General features: G+C 42.6%; 1 protein-coding gene across 1 annotated transcript in view; it reads left to right on the forward strand.

Moving 5' to 3' along the window:
• Positions 1-894: 894 nt before the first annotated feature.
• Positions 895-17,230, forward strand: part of LOC123992617 (serine/threonine-protein kinase NLK-like) — a 100,335-nt gene continuing 83,999 nt past the window's right edge. The window contains exon 1 of the mRNA XM_046293904.1: positions 895-2,548. Within this exon, the coding sequence (XP_046149860.1) occupies positions 2,094-2,548 (455 nt within the window). The 5' untranslated portion in view covers positions 895-2,093. The remainder of the gene's footprint in view (positions 2,549-17,230) is intronic.

The following is a 17,230-nucleotide window of genomic DNA, read 5'->3' on the forward strand; positions in this document are numbered from 1 at the left end:
CTATAGTAGCCTTCTCCCCAGACACTAATTAGTGGCAATATTTAATGAGATATGTTTGACATATTTACTTGGACTGCAGGTGTCTATGGCTGCCCACCTGCACTTGTCAGACCATGATGTTCACTATCTCTCAAAGCAATGTACCTGGATCTTTCTGCAGGGATGTGATAGTTACACCACCTCAGAGAGGGGCAACAAAAATTACATTTTATTAAATTGTTATGCTATTGTCTTTTAGGAATGATTATGGTAGAACTAACACTGCATTAAGGTACCGTTTTTGATGGGCGTGTAAAAGGGTTTTCAACCTATATGATGTTTGTAGAAAGTTAATTATTTGCCTAGTTTGTTTATAAATCATTAATAGCCTGAACAGGCAGTCGATAACGCATTGGCTAAAGTTGTGTGACCGTGATTTTGATGGGTAACACTGTTACCAAGTGTCTATAATAACAACATGCAGGCTATACAATAAATCAATATTTTTCGGCATGTGTATAGATAGCATATAGGCTAGGCTACTGAATGCAATTTTCAAAACCCTTGCAATTTATGAAGAGGCGTAAGCAGTTACTGGTTACATCCTATGTCTATCACTGTGCGTAAAAGATAACGTTCTTGTTGAGCGGATAATGATTGGGTCGCGCTCCTCGTGTAATTTCTACGAGCAACTGGAGCCCGTGTTCTCCATTCGGTTTCAAATGTTCTATTCATATTTCACTGCGACATACAAGTATAGGTCTCCACAATGGCGGTAGTTTCAAGTGTCCACAGGCCTTGACTTTTGTGGTAAATCCTCGGTTGCTATCTGGATGCAACTGATTGGCTAAAAAAACATAAAAAACGTCAAACTCGTCTTTTGATTGGAGCCACAGCCTTCCATCACTGAGTGGTTGGGTTCTCTGGCTGTGCATGTTTCCTAGGTCCTGACAGCACCATCCGGCTGGAGGGAGTCGACACTGGCTGCTTGTTTTCTAAATACAAGGGACTTTTGGATATTTTTTGTTTTTATTCATATTTTCCTTTAATGGATTTATGTGTGTGCTGCGTAGGGAGATAGTGTGCGGAACAAGCTGAGCACACGGGATCCAATGGGGAAAATAAGTTGACTGTGCTGTCGGAAGAATTTGTTTTCCTCGTTATCCAGAAAAAAATATAGCTAATTTTATCAACATGATTCGGATTTCTGGAGTCTGGGGTTGCGGGAATTGTGACATCTGAGGGAGGACAACGGTCCGTAGTCTATTTCTACAAGACGTCGTAAACGGCAACATTGTATCACATCTCGGTAGCGTTCTCGCTTTGCTTGGGTCTATTTGTTCTTGCAGTCAGTCTACTGCTACATAATATTGAAATTGTTGTCATATGCGGAACATTTGAAGTCTCCCATACTGTTCTCGCAACGCCTACTACAAGTGGCTATCTAGCGAACAACGGTAGCTCGACCTAAAGCCGAATAACTTCTGCAAACTGCATGCAAGCACAGGCGGTGGGAACAACGGCGGTGCTGGACCAGACAATATGGCAAACTTGAGTAATGAAAGATGAATGCTGTGCTATTTCCCATGTGATACATATCGGTTTCCCTTTTAATATCAAGAAGGGGAAATTGACCGAGTTTCGTCAGTGGAGAGGGGGACGCCACTTCCAACATGAGGGAGACCTAGGGCCGTGGATAATTTATTTATTGTGGGGGGTGCGGGTTCTTTTCTGTCGCATTTTTTATTTAAAAATTTTAACAAAATATACTTCATTTACATTTGAATTATTGCAATAGTTCAGTGGCCTATCTGCTATCGGTGCATGCGGAAGAAAATGTAATTACGAGAAGTAGGTCAGATCCGTGTAATGATAAAGCTTTCAGGGAGAGTGAGGTTGATCTCAGAATTATAGCTGACATGTTTATTTAATTCAAACCTTTTCAAGTTGGTTTTGTTGATTTGTATGCATCGGGTCACAACCAATGACCAGTTAAACACCATCTGCCCAATCATATAGCCTACCTTCACCTGGGATATTATTTTCGCGTAAAATAAAAGGCGCATTTTCACCTATATCCCTCCTTTCCTTTCTTTTTTATTGTTATTGAGTGAATGGCTTTGTGCGGAACAACGGCTGCCAATGCCGCAAAAATGATGGCTGCATACAACGGTGGCGCCTCGGCAGTTGCTGCCCATCACCCGCACCATCACCACCAACTACCGCATCTCCCACCTCCCCATCTCCACCATCATCACCACCCGGGCCAGCATCACTTGCAACACCCCGGCTCTGCCGCCGCTGTCCACCCTGTACAACAACACGCTTCTACAGCAGCAGCTGCAGCGGCAGCCGCGGTAATGCTGAACCCGAGCCAGCAACAACCATACTTTCCCTCGCCAGCTCCTGGACAAGCCCCCGGCCCGGCAGCGGCAGCGGCACCTGCCCAAGTTCAAGCTGCGGCTGTCAAAGCTCACCACCACCATCATCAACACTCGCACCACTTACAGCCGCAGTTGGACATAGAGCCCGACAGACCCATCGGCTATGGAGCTTTTGGGGTGGTCTGGTAAGTGTTACAAATATGTTTACCTACCTACTGGATGAGGCAAAGAATGTGTGATGCCATGCGCTCTCTTTAAGGAGGCCGTGTGCACGTGACCTGACCTTGTGTAGTAGTAGGCTGCAAAGTTAGGTATAAATCAATATGTAGGCCTATGTTGTGATTATGTCAGTAACAGTTACAATTATTAGGTGGAATCACAGGCCAAAAATCTTCAGAAGTGAGACTGAACTCACCCCCCCCCTATATCCCCCAATACTCAAAATCTAGGTATGTGTATGTACTGTTTAGTAGCTTATGAAGCATATCCAACTTCTAAGGTTGAGGTGAAAAAAATGTGAGTGTGAAGGTGGGAGGGTAAATAGCTTTTGATACACAGCTCTCTGATCCAGGGACCTGTCCTGGGGGTAACATCCCCAGATTTAACCATAAGCTGTTTTTAAGACTTGGGATTAGGCTTTCATCTGTTTCTGGGCTCTCTTCAAGGGGCCAAGGCTCCCAACCTGGCCATGTTCAAGTGCCTTAGTTTTGGAAATACATTAGTTGGCCTATAGAACCACTTCTTAAAAGTACAGAGCACATGTGGATTCTGAGGGGCCTTGATGTTGCTACCAGTGCAATAACATGGTAATTACTACTACAGTATTACTGCAGCACTGTTATCACTCAGCAAGTGTCCTGTTTGTCAGTGATCAGTCATCTCATGGACCACCTCAGTCAAACTCTACCTGCCATTTTCTTTTCTCCACTCTAAAAACAACCCATTCATATACCTATGCTACTCCTACTGTACATCTCAAGGGGCCATATAGGGCGATTCCACGCCAGCGGGAGCTGAATCATTTTTTTGTATCTGAGTTTTCGGGCAATTCTTACCTAGAAACTTTATTGGGAGGAAGTATGTTTGAAATGTATTTGTATCATGATGAAAGTGGGCATTTTAGGCCCTTTTTAGACCTATACACTGAGTGTACAAAACATTATGAACTAATCTTTCCATGACATAGACTGACCAGGTGAATCCAGGTGAAAGCTAGGATCCCTTACTGTTGGCACCTGTTAAATCCACTTCAATCAGCGTAGACGAAGGGGAGGAACAGGTTAAATGATTTTTAATCCTTGAGACATGGATTGCGTATGTGTCATTGAAAGGGTGAATGGGCAAGACAGAAGATTTAAGTGCCTTTGAACGGGGTTTGGTAGTAGAAGCCAGGAGCACCAGTTTGAGTGTGTCAAGAACTACAACACTGCTGGGTTTTTCCACACTACAGTTTCCTGTGTGTATCAAAAATGGTCCACCAGCCAAAGGACATCCAGCCAACTTGACACAACTGTGGGAAGCATATTAGTCAACATGGGCCAGCATACCTGTGGAATGCTTTCAACACCATGTAGAGTACTTGTCCTGACTAATTGAGGCTGTTCTGAGGGCAAAGGGGGGTGCAACTCAATATTAGGAAGGTGTTTTCTACACTCAGTGTACATGCCTCCTGTAAGACCTTATGATCTGTGTACCATACATGATACAGACAACATCTTGGTATCTTTATTATTCTTATAGTGTGCGCTAACATAACTATGTTTAGATTCTGAAACACACATTTTCACAGTCATTTATTCAACATTAAAACAATTAATATGAGTATCTCAAATCTACCATTTTTCGAGTTTGGAACAAAATACTCTTCAAAACACATAATATTTCCAGAGTGGGCTCTGATACTTTAAATTATTTTATAGATAGAAATTGACATTATAGGTCATTAACCAATCACAGCCCTCCTTTAGGATTGAACATTCAGCAAATCACCAGCAGAGGGAGTTCCCTTTGAATCCATTTACCATTAACTGTGTTGGTGGTGCTCAATGATCAGAACTTCAGAATTAGCAAAGTCCTCTCTGGAAATGTGATGTACTTGTAGAGTATATTGTTACGAACAATATGTCTTAAAATGAACTAAACCTAAAAGGGTTGTTTTGAGATATTCATATTTTTAATGTTGAATAAATGACTGTGAAAGTATATATTTCAGAATCTAGATATTACTCCATGTGTTAAAGCACACTATAAGGAGTATAATGACACTAATATGTTGTATGTATCATGTATGGTTCACGAATCACACGGTCTTACAGGAGGCATGTATAGGTCTAAAAAGGGCCTAAAATGGCCACTTTCATCAGGATTTTCTCAAAAATAATTTGTGATACAAATGTAATAAGCATTTCAAACATGCTTCCTCCCAATAAAGTTTCTATGTGAGAATTGCCAGAACAATCTGAGACCAAAAATATTTTCCGATGCCATGGAATCACTCTACAGGTACAGTTGAAGTCGGAAGGTTACATACACCTTCGCCAAATACATTTAAAATCAGTTTTTCACAGTTCCTGACATTTAATCCTAGTAAAAGTTCCCTGTCTTAGGTCAGTTAGGATCACCACTTTATTTTAAGAATGTGAAATGCCAGAATAATGGTAGAGAGTGATTTATTTCAGCTTTTATTTCTTTCATCACATTACCACTGGGTCTGAAGTTTACATACATACATACACTCAATTAGTATTTGGTAGCATTGCCTTTAAATTGTTTAACTTGGATCAAATGTTTCGGGTAGCCTTCCACAAGCTTCCCACAATAAGTTGGGTGAATTTTGGCCAATTCCTCCTGACAGAGCTGGTGTAACTGAGTCAGGTTTGTTAGGCCTCCTTTCTCGCACACACTTTTTCAGTTCTGCCCACAAATATATGATGGCAACTCTGATACATTGACTTTGTTGTCCTTAAGCCATTTTGCCACAACTTTGGAAGTCTGCTTGGGGTCATTGTCCATCTGGAAGACCCATTTAACTTCCTGACTGATGTCTTGAGATGTTGCTTCAATATATACACATCATTTTTGTTCCTCGTGATTACATTTATTTAGTGAAGTGCACCAGTCCCTCCTGCAGCAAAGCACCCCCACAACATGATGCTGTCACCCCTGTGCTTCACGGTTGGGATGGTGTTCTTCAGCTTGCATGCTTCCCCCTTTTTCCTCCAAACATAACGATGGTCATTATGACCAAACAGTTCTATTTTTATTTCATCAGACCAGAAAAGTACAATCTTCGTCCCATGTGCAGTTGCAAACCGTAGTCTGGCTTTTTTTATGGCGGTTTTGGAGCAGTGGCTTCTTCCTTGCTGAGCGGCCTTTCAGGTTATGTCTATATAGGACTTGTTTTACTGTGGATATAGATACTTTTGTACCTGTTTCCTCCAGCATCTTCACAAGGTCCTTTGCTGTTGTTCTGGGATTGATTTGCACTTTTCACACAAGTACATTCATCTCTAGGAGACAGAACGCGTCTCCTGCCTGAGCGGTATGCCGGCTGCGTGGTCCCATGGTGGTTATACTTGCGTACTATTGTTTGTACAGATGAATGTGGTACCTTCAGGCGTTTGGAAATTGCTCCCAGGGATCAACCAGACTTGTGGAGGTCTACAATTTATTTTCTGAGGTCTTGGCTGATTGCTTGACATCATAGAAAAATCAAAAGAAAAGATGCACTGAGTTTGAAGGTAGGCCTTGAAATACATCCACAGGTACACCTCCAATTGACTCAAATTAAGTCAATTAGCCTATCAGAAGCTTCTAAGGCCATGACATAATTTTCTGGAATTTTACAAGTTGTTTAAAGGCACTGTCAACTTAGTGTATGTAAACTTCTGACCCACTGGAATTGTGATACAGTGAATTATAAGTGAAATAATCTGTACCTTAAACAATTGTTGGAAAAATTACTTGTTATGCGCAAAGTAGATGTCCTAACCGACTTGCCAAAACTATAGTTTGTCCACAATAAATTTGTGGAGTGGTTGAAAAACAAGTTTTAATGACTCCAACCTAAGTGTATGCAAATTTCCAACTGTATTTAAGTAATATGTTGTTGGCCCCACCTAGTCTTCCAGTGGCATTAGAGAACATTCCACCCTATTGCTTACTCCCATCAGTTTCCATCAGATCTGAAAACAGTTAAGGGATAAAGGGTTATTTTGGGTCTGGGCATATACAGTATCTCTAGCTGGGCTTATGTTTGGAGTTGGAGGGTAATGAATTCTGCTTGTTGTAGTCTTTCCGGCACACACCATTGGTCAGGGTCACCGTCTTCCCCCTCCTACTTTTCCTTCTCCCCCTGTTCCGTGCATACCCAGCAACACCAGACCGCCTCTGTAATCTTAGCCTGACCTTTCCTCAAAATCACTTTCTGTTGCTCATTGTCTGATTTTAATCTGCACCAATGCTGCCCGCCTGGATATTTATAGCGCTGTACTCGCTAAAGGCACAAAGGCTTTCAGGAGCTTGCCCCTCCCTCCCAGAGACCCATCCAGCTGAGCACTCAAGGCCTCTTATTTTAAAAACAATGTTGCACTCAGACTCAGTCCAATGTGTTTTTAATGTATTTCAGTACTAAATAATCATCTTGGAAATACAGCTTCATAATGAGGAGGGTGTTTACAAAGCTTGGTGGGAGGTTTAGTCTGATCAGGCAAACGTCAGCAATGTAAGGCTTTTCTGTTGGTGAAATTCCAATTATTAATTAATCATTGGAATATGACAGTTTTCCGACCAGGTGTTCAAGGAATGGTAGTGTTTATTTATGGTTTATTTGTTCTAAAAATCGATATAAAATCTCTATATATGGACCCTTTCTTTCTAAAATTATCGGCTGAAATGGTTGCAACCCCTATTACTAGCCTGTTCAACCTCTCTTTCCTGTCGTCTGAATTTCCCAAAGATTGGAAAGCAGCTGCGGTCATCCCCCTCTTCAAAGGGGGACACACTCTTGACCCAAACTGCTACAGACCTATATCTATCCTACCCTGCCTTTCTAAGGTCTTCGAAAGCTAAGTCAACAAACAGATTACCGACCATTTTGGTTTCAGAGCTGGTCATGGGTGCACCTCAGCCACGCTCAAGGTCCTAAATGATATCTTAACCGCCATTGATAAGAAACAATACTGTGTAGTGGTATTCATTGACCTGGCCAAGGCTTGCGACTCTGTCAATCACCACATCCTCATCGGCAGATTCGATAGCCTTGGTTTCTCAAATGATTATCTCGCCTGGTTCACCAACTACTTCTCTGATAGAGTTCAGTGTGTCAAATCAGAGGACCTGTTGTCCAGGCCTCTGGCAGTCTCTATGCGGGTGCCACAGGGTTCAATTCTTGGACCGACTCTCTTCTCTGTATACATCAATGATGTCGCTCTTGCTGCTAGTGAGTCCCTGATCCACCTCTACACAGACAACACCATTCTGTATACTTTTGGCCCTTCTTTGGACACTGTGTTAACGACCCTCCAGACAAGCTTCAATGCCATACAACTCTCCTTCTGTGGCCTCCAATTGCTCTTAAATACAAGTAAAACTAAATGCATGCTCTTCAACCGATCGCTGCCTGCACCTGTCCGCCCGTTCAACATCACTACTCTGGACGGTTCTGACTTAGAATATGTGGACAACTACAAATACCTAGGTGTCTGGTTAGACTGTAACCTCTCCTCCCAGACTCATATCAAACGTCTCCAATCCAAAGTTAAATCTAGAATTTGCTTCCTACTTCGCAACAAAGCATCTTTCACTCATGCTGCCAAACATACCCTTGTAAAACTGACTATCCTACCGATCCTCGACTTCGGCGATGTCATTTACAAAATAGCCTCCAATACCCTACTCAAAAAATTGGATGCAGTCTATCACAGTGCCATCCGTTTTGTCACCAAAGCCCCATATACTACCCATCACTGCGAGCTGTACGCTCTCGTTGGCTGGCCCTCTCTTCATACTCGTCGCCAAACCCACTGGCTCCAGGTCATCTACAAGACCCTGCTAGGGAAAGTCCCCTCTTATCTCAGCTCGCTGGTCACCATAGCAGCACCCACCTGTAGAATGTGCTCCAACAGGTAAATCTCTCTGGTCACCCCCAAAACCAATTCTTCCTTTGGCCGCCTCTCCTTCCAGTTCTCTGCTGCCAATGACTGGAACAAACTACAAAAATCTCTGAAACTGGAAACACTTATCTCTCTCACTAGCTTTAAGCACCAGCTGCCAGAGCAGCTCACAGATTACTGCACCTGTACATAGCCCATCTATAATTTAGCCCAAACAACTACCTCTCTCCCTACTGTATTTATTTTGCTCCTTTACACCCCAATATTTCTATCTTTACTTTGCACTTTCTTCCAATGCACATCTACCATTCCAGTGTTTTACTTGCTATATTGTATTTACTTCGCCACCATGGCCTTTTTTTGCCTTTACCTCCCTTCTCACCTCATTTGCTCACATTGTATATAGACTTATTTTTCTACTGTATTATTTACTCCATGTGTAACTCTGTGTTGTCGTATATGTCGAACTGCTTTACTTTATCTTGGCCAGGACGCAATTGTAAATGAGAATTTGTTCTCAACTTGCCTACCTGGTTAAATAAAGGTGAAATAAAATAAATAAATATAAACTGATTATATAGGCTACATGTGAGCAGACCAACACCAGTGCTGGCCTGGCAGGCACATGATCAGGGATATCCCGAAGCAGTGGTGGCTCCCTTAAACACCATCTAAGTTGGAGGTCTGACTCATGTTGTGGAGTTAGTTAAAGCCATAAGTTAACTGCATAGCTATCCGTTCCAAACCAGAGCCAAAATACGGGGCAGGAAACCTGCAGTGGGGGGCTATTAGTTATCAGTGGACCTTCTCTCTTGGAGTGCCCTCCAGTGCAGTAAATGCATCAAAGTGCTCAGTGATGCGTGCAGTGATGCGTGCAGCTGTGAAATGTGGAGTAATTGGCTTTGCCCTGGCATAGAGAGCTTGTGTCATGTGCTCAACTGGGTACAGCCCAGATGGAATTCGGCTTCTCAGGTTAAATTTTAATTCCTTTGGCTATCTATACGCTTAAGCCAAGGGCTCTAAAACTAGCAGCACATGGCAGTGTAGCTAATCTCTTCCTATGGGAAAAGAGGATATTTTGTCTTGCATTGAGTGTTTATCCATTGATACTCTTAGTTAGATTATTCATGTGCATTCATGCATGTTGCGACCGGACTTTTGACCGAAGAATCTTAGTTCCACAATGGTTGGGAATGATTACTTGTGGTGGGCGAGGGAGAGGTTGTTATTGTAAAGTGGGCAAGGGAGAGGTTGTTATTGTAAAGTGGGCGAGGGAGAGGTTGTTATTGTAAAGTGGGTGAGGGAGAGGTTGTTATTGTAAAGTGGGCGAGGGAGAGGTTGTTATTGTAAAGTGGGTGAGGGAGAGGTTGTTATTGTAAAGTGGGCGAGGGAGAGGTTGTTATTGTAAAGTGGGCGAGGGAGAGGTTGTTATTGTAAAGTGGGCGAGGGAGAGGTTTTGTTTGTAAAGTGGGCAAGGGAGAGTTTGATATTGTAAAGTGGGCGAGGGAGAGGTTGTTATTGTAAAGTGGGTGAGGGAGAGGTTGTTATTGTAAAGTGGGCGAGGGAGAGGTTGTTATTGTAAAGTGGGCGAGGGAGAGGTTGTTATTGTAAAGTGGGCGAGGGAGAGGTTGATATTGTAAAGTGGGCGAGAGAGATGGTTAATGTAAAGTGGGCGAGGGAGAGGTTGTTATTGTAAAGTGGGGGTGACTGGGCCGACTTCACAAAGATAATCAGTCAAATCTTTATTTAGAAATGAATGACTCTAGGAAAGGGAAAACATTTTATTTGAAGGAAATATGAATTCATATCTTCGAAATAAAAATCCCAGTAGTTATCAACCACCTTTCTTTCATCCATCCTGTGTTTTCAGATCAGTATACCAAAGGAGATTAGGATAGGAGTCTATAAAAACAACACCTGTTGAGAAGCTGGCTCCACTCTGATTACGTCTGCCTGCCTGCCTGCCTGCCTGCCTGCCTGCCTGCCTGCCTGCCTGCCTGCCTGCCTGCCTGCCTGCCTGCCTGTCTGTCTGTCTGTCTGTCTGTCTGTCTGTCTGTCTGTCTGTCTGTCTGTCTGTCTGTCTGTCTGTGTCTGCCTGTCCTGCCTGCCTGCCTGCCTGCCTGCCTGCCTGCCTGCCTGCCTGCCTGCCTGCCTGCCTGCCTGCCTGCCTGCCTCCAGGAGTGTACTGGACCCAGCTGATCTCTCTCTCTCTCTCTACTTCTCAACCAAACTTTACTCTAAAGTCCAACAGGTATTTGTTGTTATCAAAGCGGTTCCAAAACCAAACCATTTGCTTCTGTAACTAACACAGTTGTAAGAAGTATTAGACATGGGTAAACTGTAACATTTTGAATAGAATTATGTTTTTGTGACTGTAAACGAAGGACAGTAGAGCTTGTAGAACATGTCTGTCTTCATATTTTGTGCAGGAGGTGCTGCTTATGTTAGGAATGTACTGGGTCGTTTTATTAATGGCCTCTAAAACTAGCAGCACAGTGTAGCTAATCTTCTCCTATGGGCAAAGAGGATATTTTGTCTTGCATTGGAGTGTTTATCCATTGATACTCTTAGTTAGATTATTCATGTAGATTATTCGTAGCACGCGCTCCAGCAGGTATATTTCACTGGTCACCCCCAAAGCCAATTCCTCCTTCGGCCGCTTTTCCTTCCAGTTCTCTGCTGCCAATGACTGGAACGAACTGCAAAAATCCCTGAAGCTGGAGACTCATATCTCCCTCACTAGCTTTAAGCACCAGCTGTCAGAGCAGCTCACTGCACCTGTACATAGCCATCTGTAAATAGCCCATCCAACTGCCTCATCACCATATTGTTATTTATTTGATTTATTTTGCTCCTTTGCACCCCAGTGCCGCTACTTGCACACTCATCTTCTGCACATCTATCACCCCAGTGTTTAATTTGCCATACTGTAATAATTTCGCCATTATGGCCTATTTATTGCCTCACCACTCTTATCCTACCTCATTTGCACACACTGTATATATCAAATCAAATGTATTTATATAGCCCTTCTTAGATCAGCTGATATCTCAAAGTGCTGTACAGAAACACACTCTAAAACCCCAAACAGCAAGCAATGCAGGTGTAGAAGCACGGTGGCAAGGAAAAACTCACTAGAAAGGCCAAAAGTCTGGTCTGGGACAGGTAGGTCTGGGACAGGTAGCACGTCCGGTAAACAGGTCAAGGTTTCATAGCCGCAGGCAGAATAGTTGAAACTGGAGCATATATATATAGACTTTCTCTATTGTATTATTGACTGTATGTTTGTTTATTCCATGTGTAACTCTGTTGTTGTTTGTGTCGCACTGCTTTGCTTTATCTTGGCCAGGTCACAGTTGTAAATGAGAACTTGTTCTCAAATAGCATACCTGGTTAAATAAAGGTTGAATAAAAAATGAATAGCTTATTAATGCAAGTGCGCACCAGCAAGAGGCCGTTGTTTGGTTAGCGATGCTTCTGTAGCGCTCAAGTTAATGCAGAGTTTACAAAGCAAATGGCGACTGGATTGATGCAAATAATCATGATATCACTCACTTCTTTGTAGTTAACATTTAATTGAGAAGGATTTTCCTCATTTAATTGAGGAAGACTTTCATACCAAAAGTAGGCTATCATTAGTGTAATCGCTAATGGCTACACATAGGCACAAACACACACACACAGGGGTGTTCCTGTGCCCTTTCAGAAATCACTGATGCATGTAGTTCATGTCTTATGATTAACTTAGACAAATTCATGAATTTTCTAAGTTCAATACATTTAGTTGATTTCCTGCTCAATACCTTTTTTATATTGTTGAATTTTGTTTTAATGTCTGGATTCCGTGTTTCAGTCCGCTTTCTCCGCAAGGCAGATTTTATAGGGCACTATGTTTCCAAATGCATTTGTGACACAAATCCCATCCAAGTTATGGGACCGATATTAGCATTTTTAACTCATCATGTTCAAATCATGGGATTTGTGCCACAAAAGCTAAAATGTTAGCATTTGGAACAGTGCCAGGGAAATACAACCAAAGCATGGATTGCTGTCATACCTTGTCCATTGGCTGCTTACAGGGTAAGGAAACCAAGGTGATTTTGTAATTTGGGTGAACTATCCCTTTAAGTTGTTGGTTTCCGTGCTGTTAGCTGGGGTTTGATCCTTGTGTGGAATTTGTTTGTGTGGTCACAGAGAGATGATTGGGGTTTGATCCTTATATGGAATGTGTTTGTGTGGTCACAGAGAGATGATTGGGGTTTGATCCATATGTGGAATGTGTTTGTGTGGTCACAAAGAGATGAGTGGGAATGTTTGATCCTTATGTGGAATGTGTTTGTGTGGTCACAGATGTGGAATGTGTTTGTGATGATTGGGGTTTGATCCTTATGTGGAATGTGTTTGTGTGGTCACAAAGAGATGATGGGGTTTGATCCTTATGTGGAATGTGTTTGTGTGGTCACAAAGAGATGATTGGGGTTTGATCCTTATGTGGAATGTGTTTGTGTGGTCACAGAGAGATGATTGGGGTTTGATCCTTATGTGGAATGTGTTTGTGTGGTCACAGAGAGATGATTGGGGTTTGATCCTTATGTGGAATGTGTTTGTGTGGTCACAGAGAGATGATTGGGGTTTGATCCTTATGTGGAATGTGTTTGTGTGGTCACAGAGAGATGATTGGGGTTTGATCCTTATATCGAATGTGTTTGTGTGGTCACAAAGAGATGATTGGGGTTTGATCCTTATGTGGAATGTGTTTGTGTGGTCACAGAGAGATGATTGGGGTTTTATCCTTATGTGGAATGTGTTTGTGTGGTCACAGAGAGATGATTGGGGTTTGATCCTTATGTGGAATGTGTTTGTGTGGTCACAAAGAGATGAGTGGGGTTTGAGGTGTTAAGACCTGCCCCCTCCTCCTTAGCCTAATAACTCTCTCTCTCTCTCTCTCTCTCTCTCTCTCTCTCTCTCTCTCTCTCTCTCTCTCTCTCTCTCTCTCTCTCTCTCTCTCTCTCTCACTCACTCACTCACTCACTCACTCACTCACTCACTCACTCACTCACTCACTCACTCACTCACTCACTCACATACACACACACACATCCTTCTGGTTTATTGGTTCAAAGAGGCTGCTTGTTCCCAGTTGCCATCTTCATGTTTGTAACCTGATATTCTTTATTCCAGTATTGTTTTAAAGAGTTGAGAAGTGAGGAAAGGTTCAGACATGTGTATGTGTGTGTTCTTATCTCTTGCCTTGCCCTGTGTCAGACTCATTGACCTGTGTGACCTGCAGTGAGATGTTGATCAAACGCTGGTCAGGTCATTCTTCCATAGGTGTTTACAAGGCAGGTGAAATAGATTTAGACTACAAATGCTGCTGATTGAGCTTAAGAGAAACATTAGGAGGTGAATGACAATCAATGGATTAATGATGACAAAAGTTCCTTTAACTGTTTAATTGTTAACCTTCATGTGCAGGTACAATACCTGGGTAAACGAGAGACTAGAAGTATATCAAAAGATTAGAACAACAAGCAAATACATTTTTGAAAACCTTACATCAGATTTGAAGAGAAAGTTAGTCTTACCCCCAGTTAAAGTTCTTTTACACTAAAGCTACCTTATTCAGGACATAATATGTAACTAGTCTCTGACTGGTCTTCTGGTAATCCACACATTATCCAATGTCGCTGATTCCAGGGCTGACATGAAGGAAGTGCTGCGTTTACAGTGACCTTTGACCCTCTGTTGCTCACAATGACCCTTGCACAGCACACCACCATTCTTGCAGCTCAATACCAACTTTACAGTTCACCAACACAGCACCGTCATTGTGTGTATCGTGTCGTGTCCCAGTCAACAAAACAAAACACCCCTTTCCCTAGATTATCCATCTTAACCATTGACTTTCCAGCCTCATTCACTGTCGTTTCTTTGTTTTTTGGGGGATGATTATGAAGCCTGCCGACTGGCTACTTGAGGCTTTTAATACCCTGAGCATAAAAGGCTCTCAGACAGCCTATTTTCTTTAAAGCAGCAGCAGCCACGTCAGTCAGAAGCAGCTCTTAAGAGGCCTGCATTTGGCAGATGCACAGACTAAGACGAACGGCGAGTGCAGGACTTACCTTTTGAAGTACTGCTGGGGTGAAGGGAGGGGAAATACTGTTATGGATATATGCCTGTTTAACCCTACAGTCACCTGCGGCTGGCAGCTTATCCCAGACCTCGTTGACCCTGTCCACAACTCCACACTTCATAACAGCAATCAACAGCTGTTTCAGAATGTTCCTAGTATGCAGAGGGGGTCCAGATTGTGGTAGTCATGTAACTGTTTTTTTTTTAGCTCAAATCAAATAAAAAACTATCCATGCTTATTTGCTTCGCTTAGCTGATCTTGGCTGAGAGACTGACAAAGAAGCCCCACAATAGAGAGAACACACTGTCTGATGTCAGTCGTCGTATGTGAATGTTTTGTAATCGGCGCAATCGGTCGGCCCTAGATCGTATTTTAAAAAAGTATGCAATTGATGAGGCAGAACTCAAATGCCTGTTAAAATACTAATCAGAGAGAGTGTCTCTTTAGCTTTGCTGAAGCAGGGATGACGAATGCTTGACAGTGTCCCTCTCATCCTTAGAAAATTCAGCTGTTAATTAAAAATGCATTGCCAAAGACGACATCTTGATTTAAAGGCCTGGCACTCATGTTTATTTTTAGCTTCTCTATTAGATTGTGAGCACGTTTCCCAAAGAGAGCATTTCCCATCTGCCTCCTCAGGACTCCTATCCTGAGAATAGGGCTCTCTTTCTTTAGCTGACCTAAGATAGGAAAAATCATATGCTGTTAATTGCTAGGTTTTCCTTAACACTGGGGCAAGATGTACAAATTCACTGTTCTTACTGGTTTGTTACAGACAGAGGGTCCTCTTTGCCACATATGGCCCTCTTGAAGTCACACCAGACTCTTCCACACATAAACCTGTCTTTACATGTGACTCACATGTTACACATACAGCAAGACGTACTGCCTGTGGTCCGCCACTCGGGTGACCAGCTGGCATGACTCAGTGTTTGGTTGACGCTCGTAGGATTGCCATGGAGGAGGGCCAGGAATGCCCACGACTAATGAGCCAGCCCAGTGCGCTCTGTGATCCGTGCGTGCTAGAGCTGAGTTAGTACTTATATCCCTGGATATTGGCTCACTGCAAGGCAAGCTGACATGGGATAACTTCAAGCTGATACTTCAGCCTCTCTCTCTTTCTCTCTCTTTCTCTCTCTTTCTCTCTCTCTCTCTCTCTCTCTCTCTCTCTCTCTCTCTCTCTCTCTCTCTCTCTCTCTCTCTCTCTCTCTGTCTCTCTCTCTCTCTCTCTCTCTCTCTCTCTCTGTCTCTCTCTCTCTCTCTCTCTCTCTCTCTCTCTCTCTCTCTCTCTCTCTCTCTCTCTCTCTCTCTCTCTCTGTCTCTCTCTCTCTCTCTCTCTCTCTCTCTCTCTCTCTCTCTCTCTCTCTCTCTCTCTCTCTCTCTCTCTCTCTCTCTCTCTCTCTCTCTCTCTCTCTCTCTCTCTCTCTCTCTCTCAGAGAGTGGGAGATGGGCTGATGGCAGATAAGGCCATCGATTAGAAGGCTCTGGGGAACAGGAATAGAGATAAAGGGAAGGAGAGGGGAGCCCAGCGTCTAAGGGTGTTTTCACATATAGTCCACTTTAAAATAACCAATCTTAGTCCTCTTTAAAGTGATCTCTGGGGTAAAAAAAAGCTTTGTATTCACACTGCCCTTGCCTTTGAGTGAGGACTCAGCTCTCTTGCCAGTTCACATTAACATTTTTGTTGTCCGAGTCCTCTTTCTATTACATAGTTCAGGACAATCATACCATTTAGGAAGCTAATAGATAATTATAATCCATAACATAATATTAACACGTAAATATTACTTGTAACAGGATAAATAGCAGAAGAATAACTGCAGATTGAATAATGCTTAAAAAGTATACTCAATGTAGGCTACTGCCCCTTTATAAAAGCCCCCCCTTTTCGATTTTCGAAAAGTCCAACTGCCTGTAGCTCAGGCCCTGAAGCAAGGATATGCATAATCTTGGTACCATTTAAAAGCGAACACTTTGAAGTTTGTGGAAATGTGAATTGAATGTAGGAGAATATAATACAATAGATCTGGTAGAAGAAAATACAAAGAAAAACAACAACTTTTTTTGTACCACCATCTTTGAAATGCAACAAAGTTCCCAGTTCTAGCTGTCACTCTGGTTATAGTTCCGATGGTGTCGACAAAATGGCAGCAGTGTATGTGCAACGTTTCAGACGGATAACTTGAGTATGAGCAAACTGCACGACAGTTAGTGCGATGTCACCCAGGTACATTTGCGCAAAGACATTTGCATTCATATAAAATTTTTCTGCAAGAATATCATCAAATCTGTGTACTTGGACTGATTCAGCTTTTCCAGTATTAGTAGCCATATTATAAGTTCAACATTTGCAAAACAACCAGTTTTCACAACTTCATAACTCTGAATATTCTTTAAATTTTTGTCCAAAAGGGAAAGGCATGCTGTTGCACAAGGTTAGTAGCTACATTTTACGACAGATACTCCGGTAAAGCCCCGCTCATTGGCTATCTAGCTAGCTTTGTTTGACCCTGATTGGTGCTTATTTGACAAAGTTAGAGTCATTCAAGTGAAGACCGCCCGCGTCATTGGCGTGCCATGAAGGCATCGCTCTCTGACCCAATATGGTGTCCTATAGGATA

The sequence above is a fragment of the Oncorhynchus gorbuscha genome, linkage group LG13 (genome assembly GCF_021184085.1).
Source record: "Oncorhynchus gorbuscha isolate QuinsamMale2020 ecotype Even-year linkage group LG13, OgorEven_v1.0, whole genome shotgun sequence".
Classification (NCBI taxonomy): domain Eukaryota; kingdom Metazoa; phylum Chordata; class Actinopteri; order Salmoniformes; family Salmonidae; genus Oncorhynchus; species Oncorhynchus gorbuscha.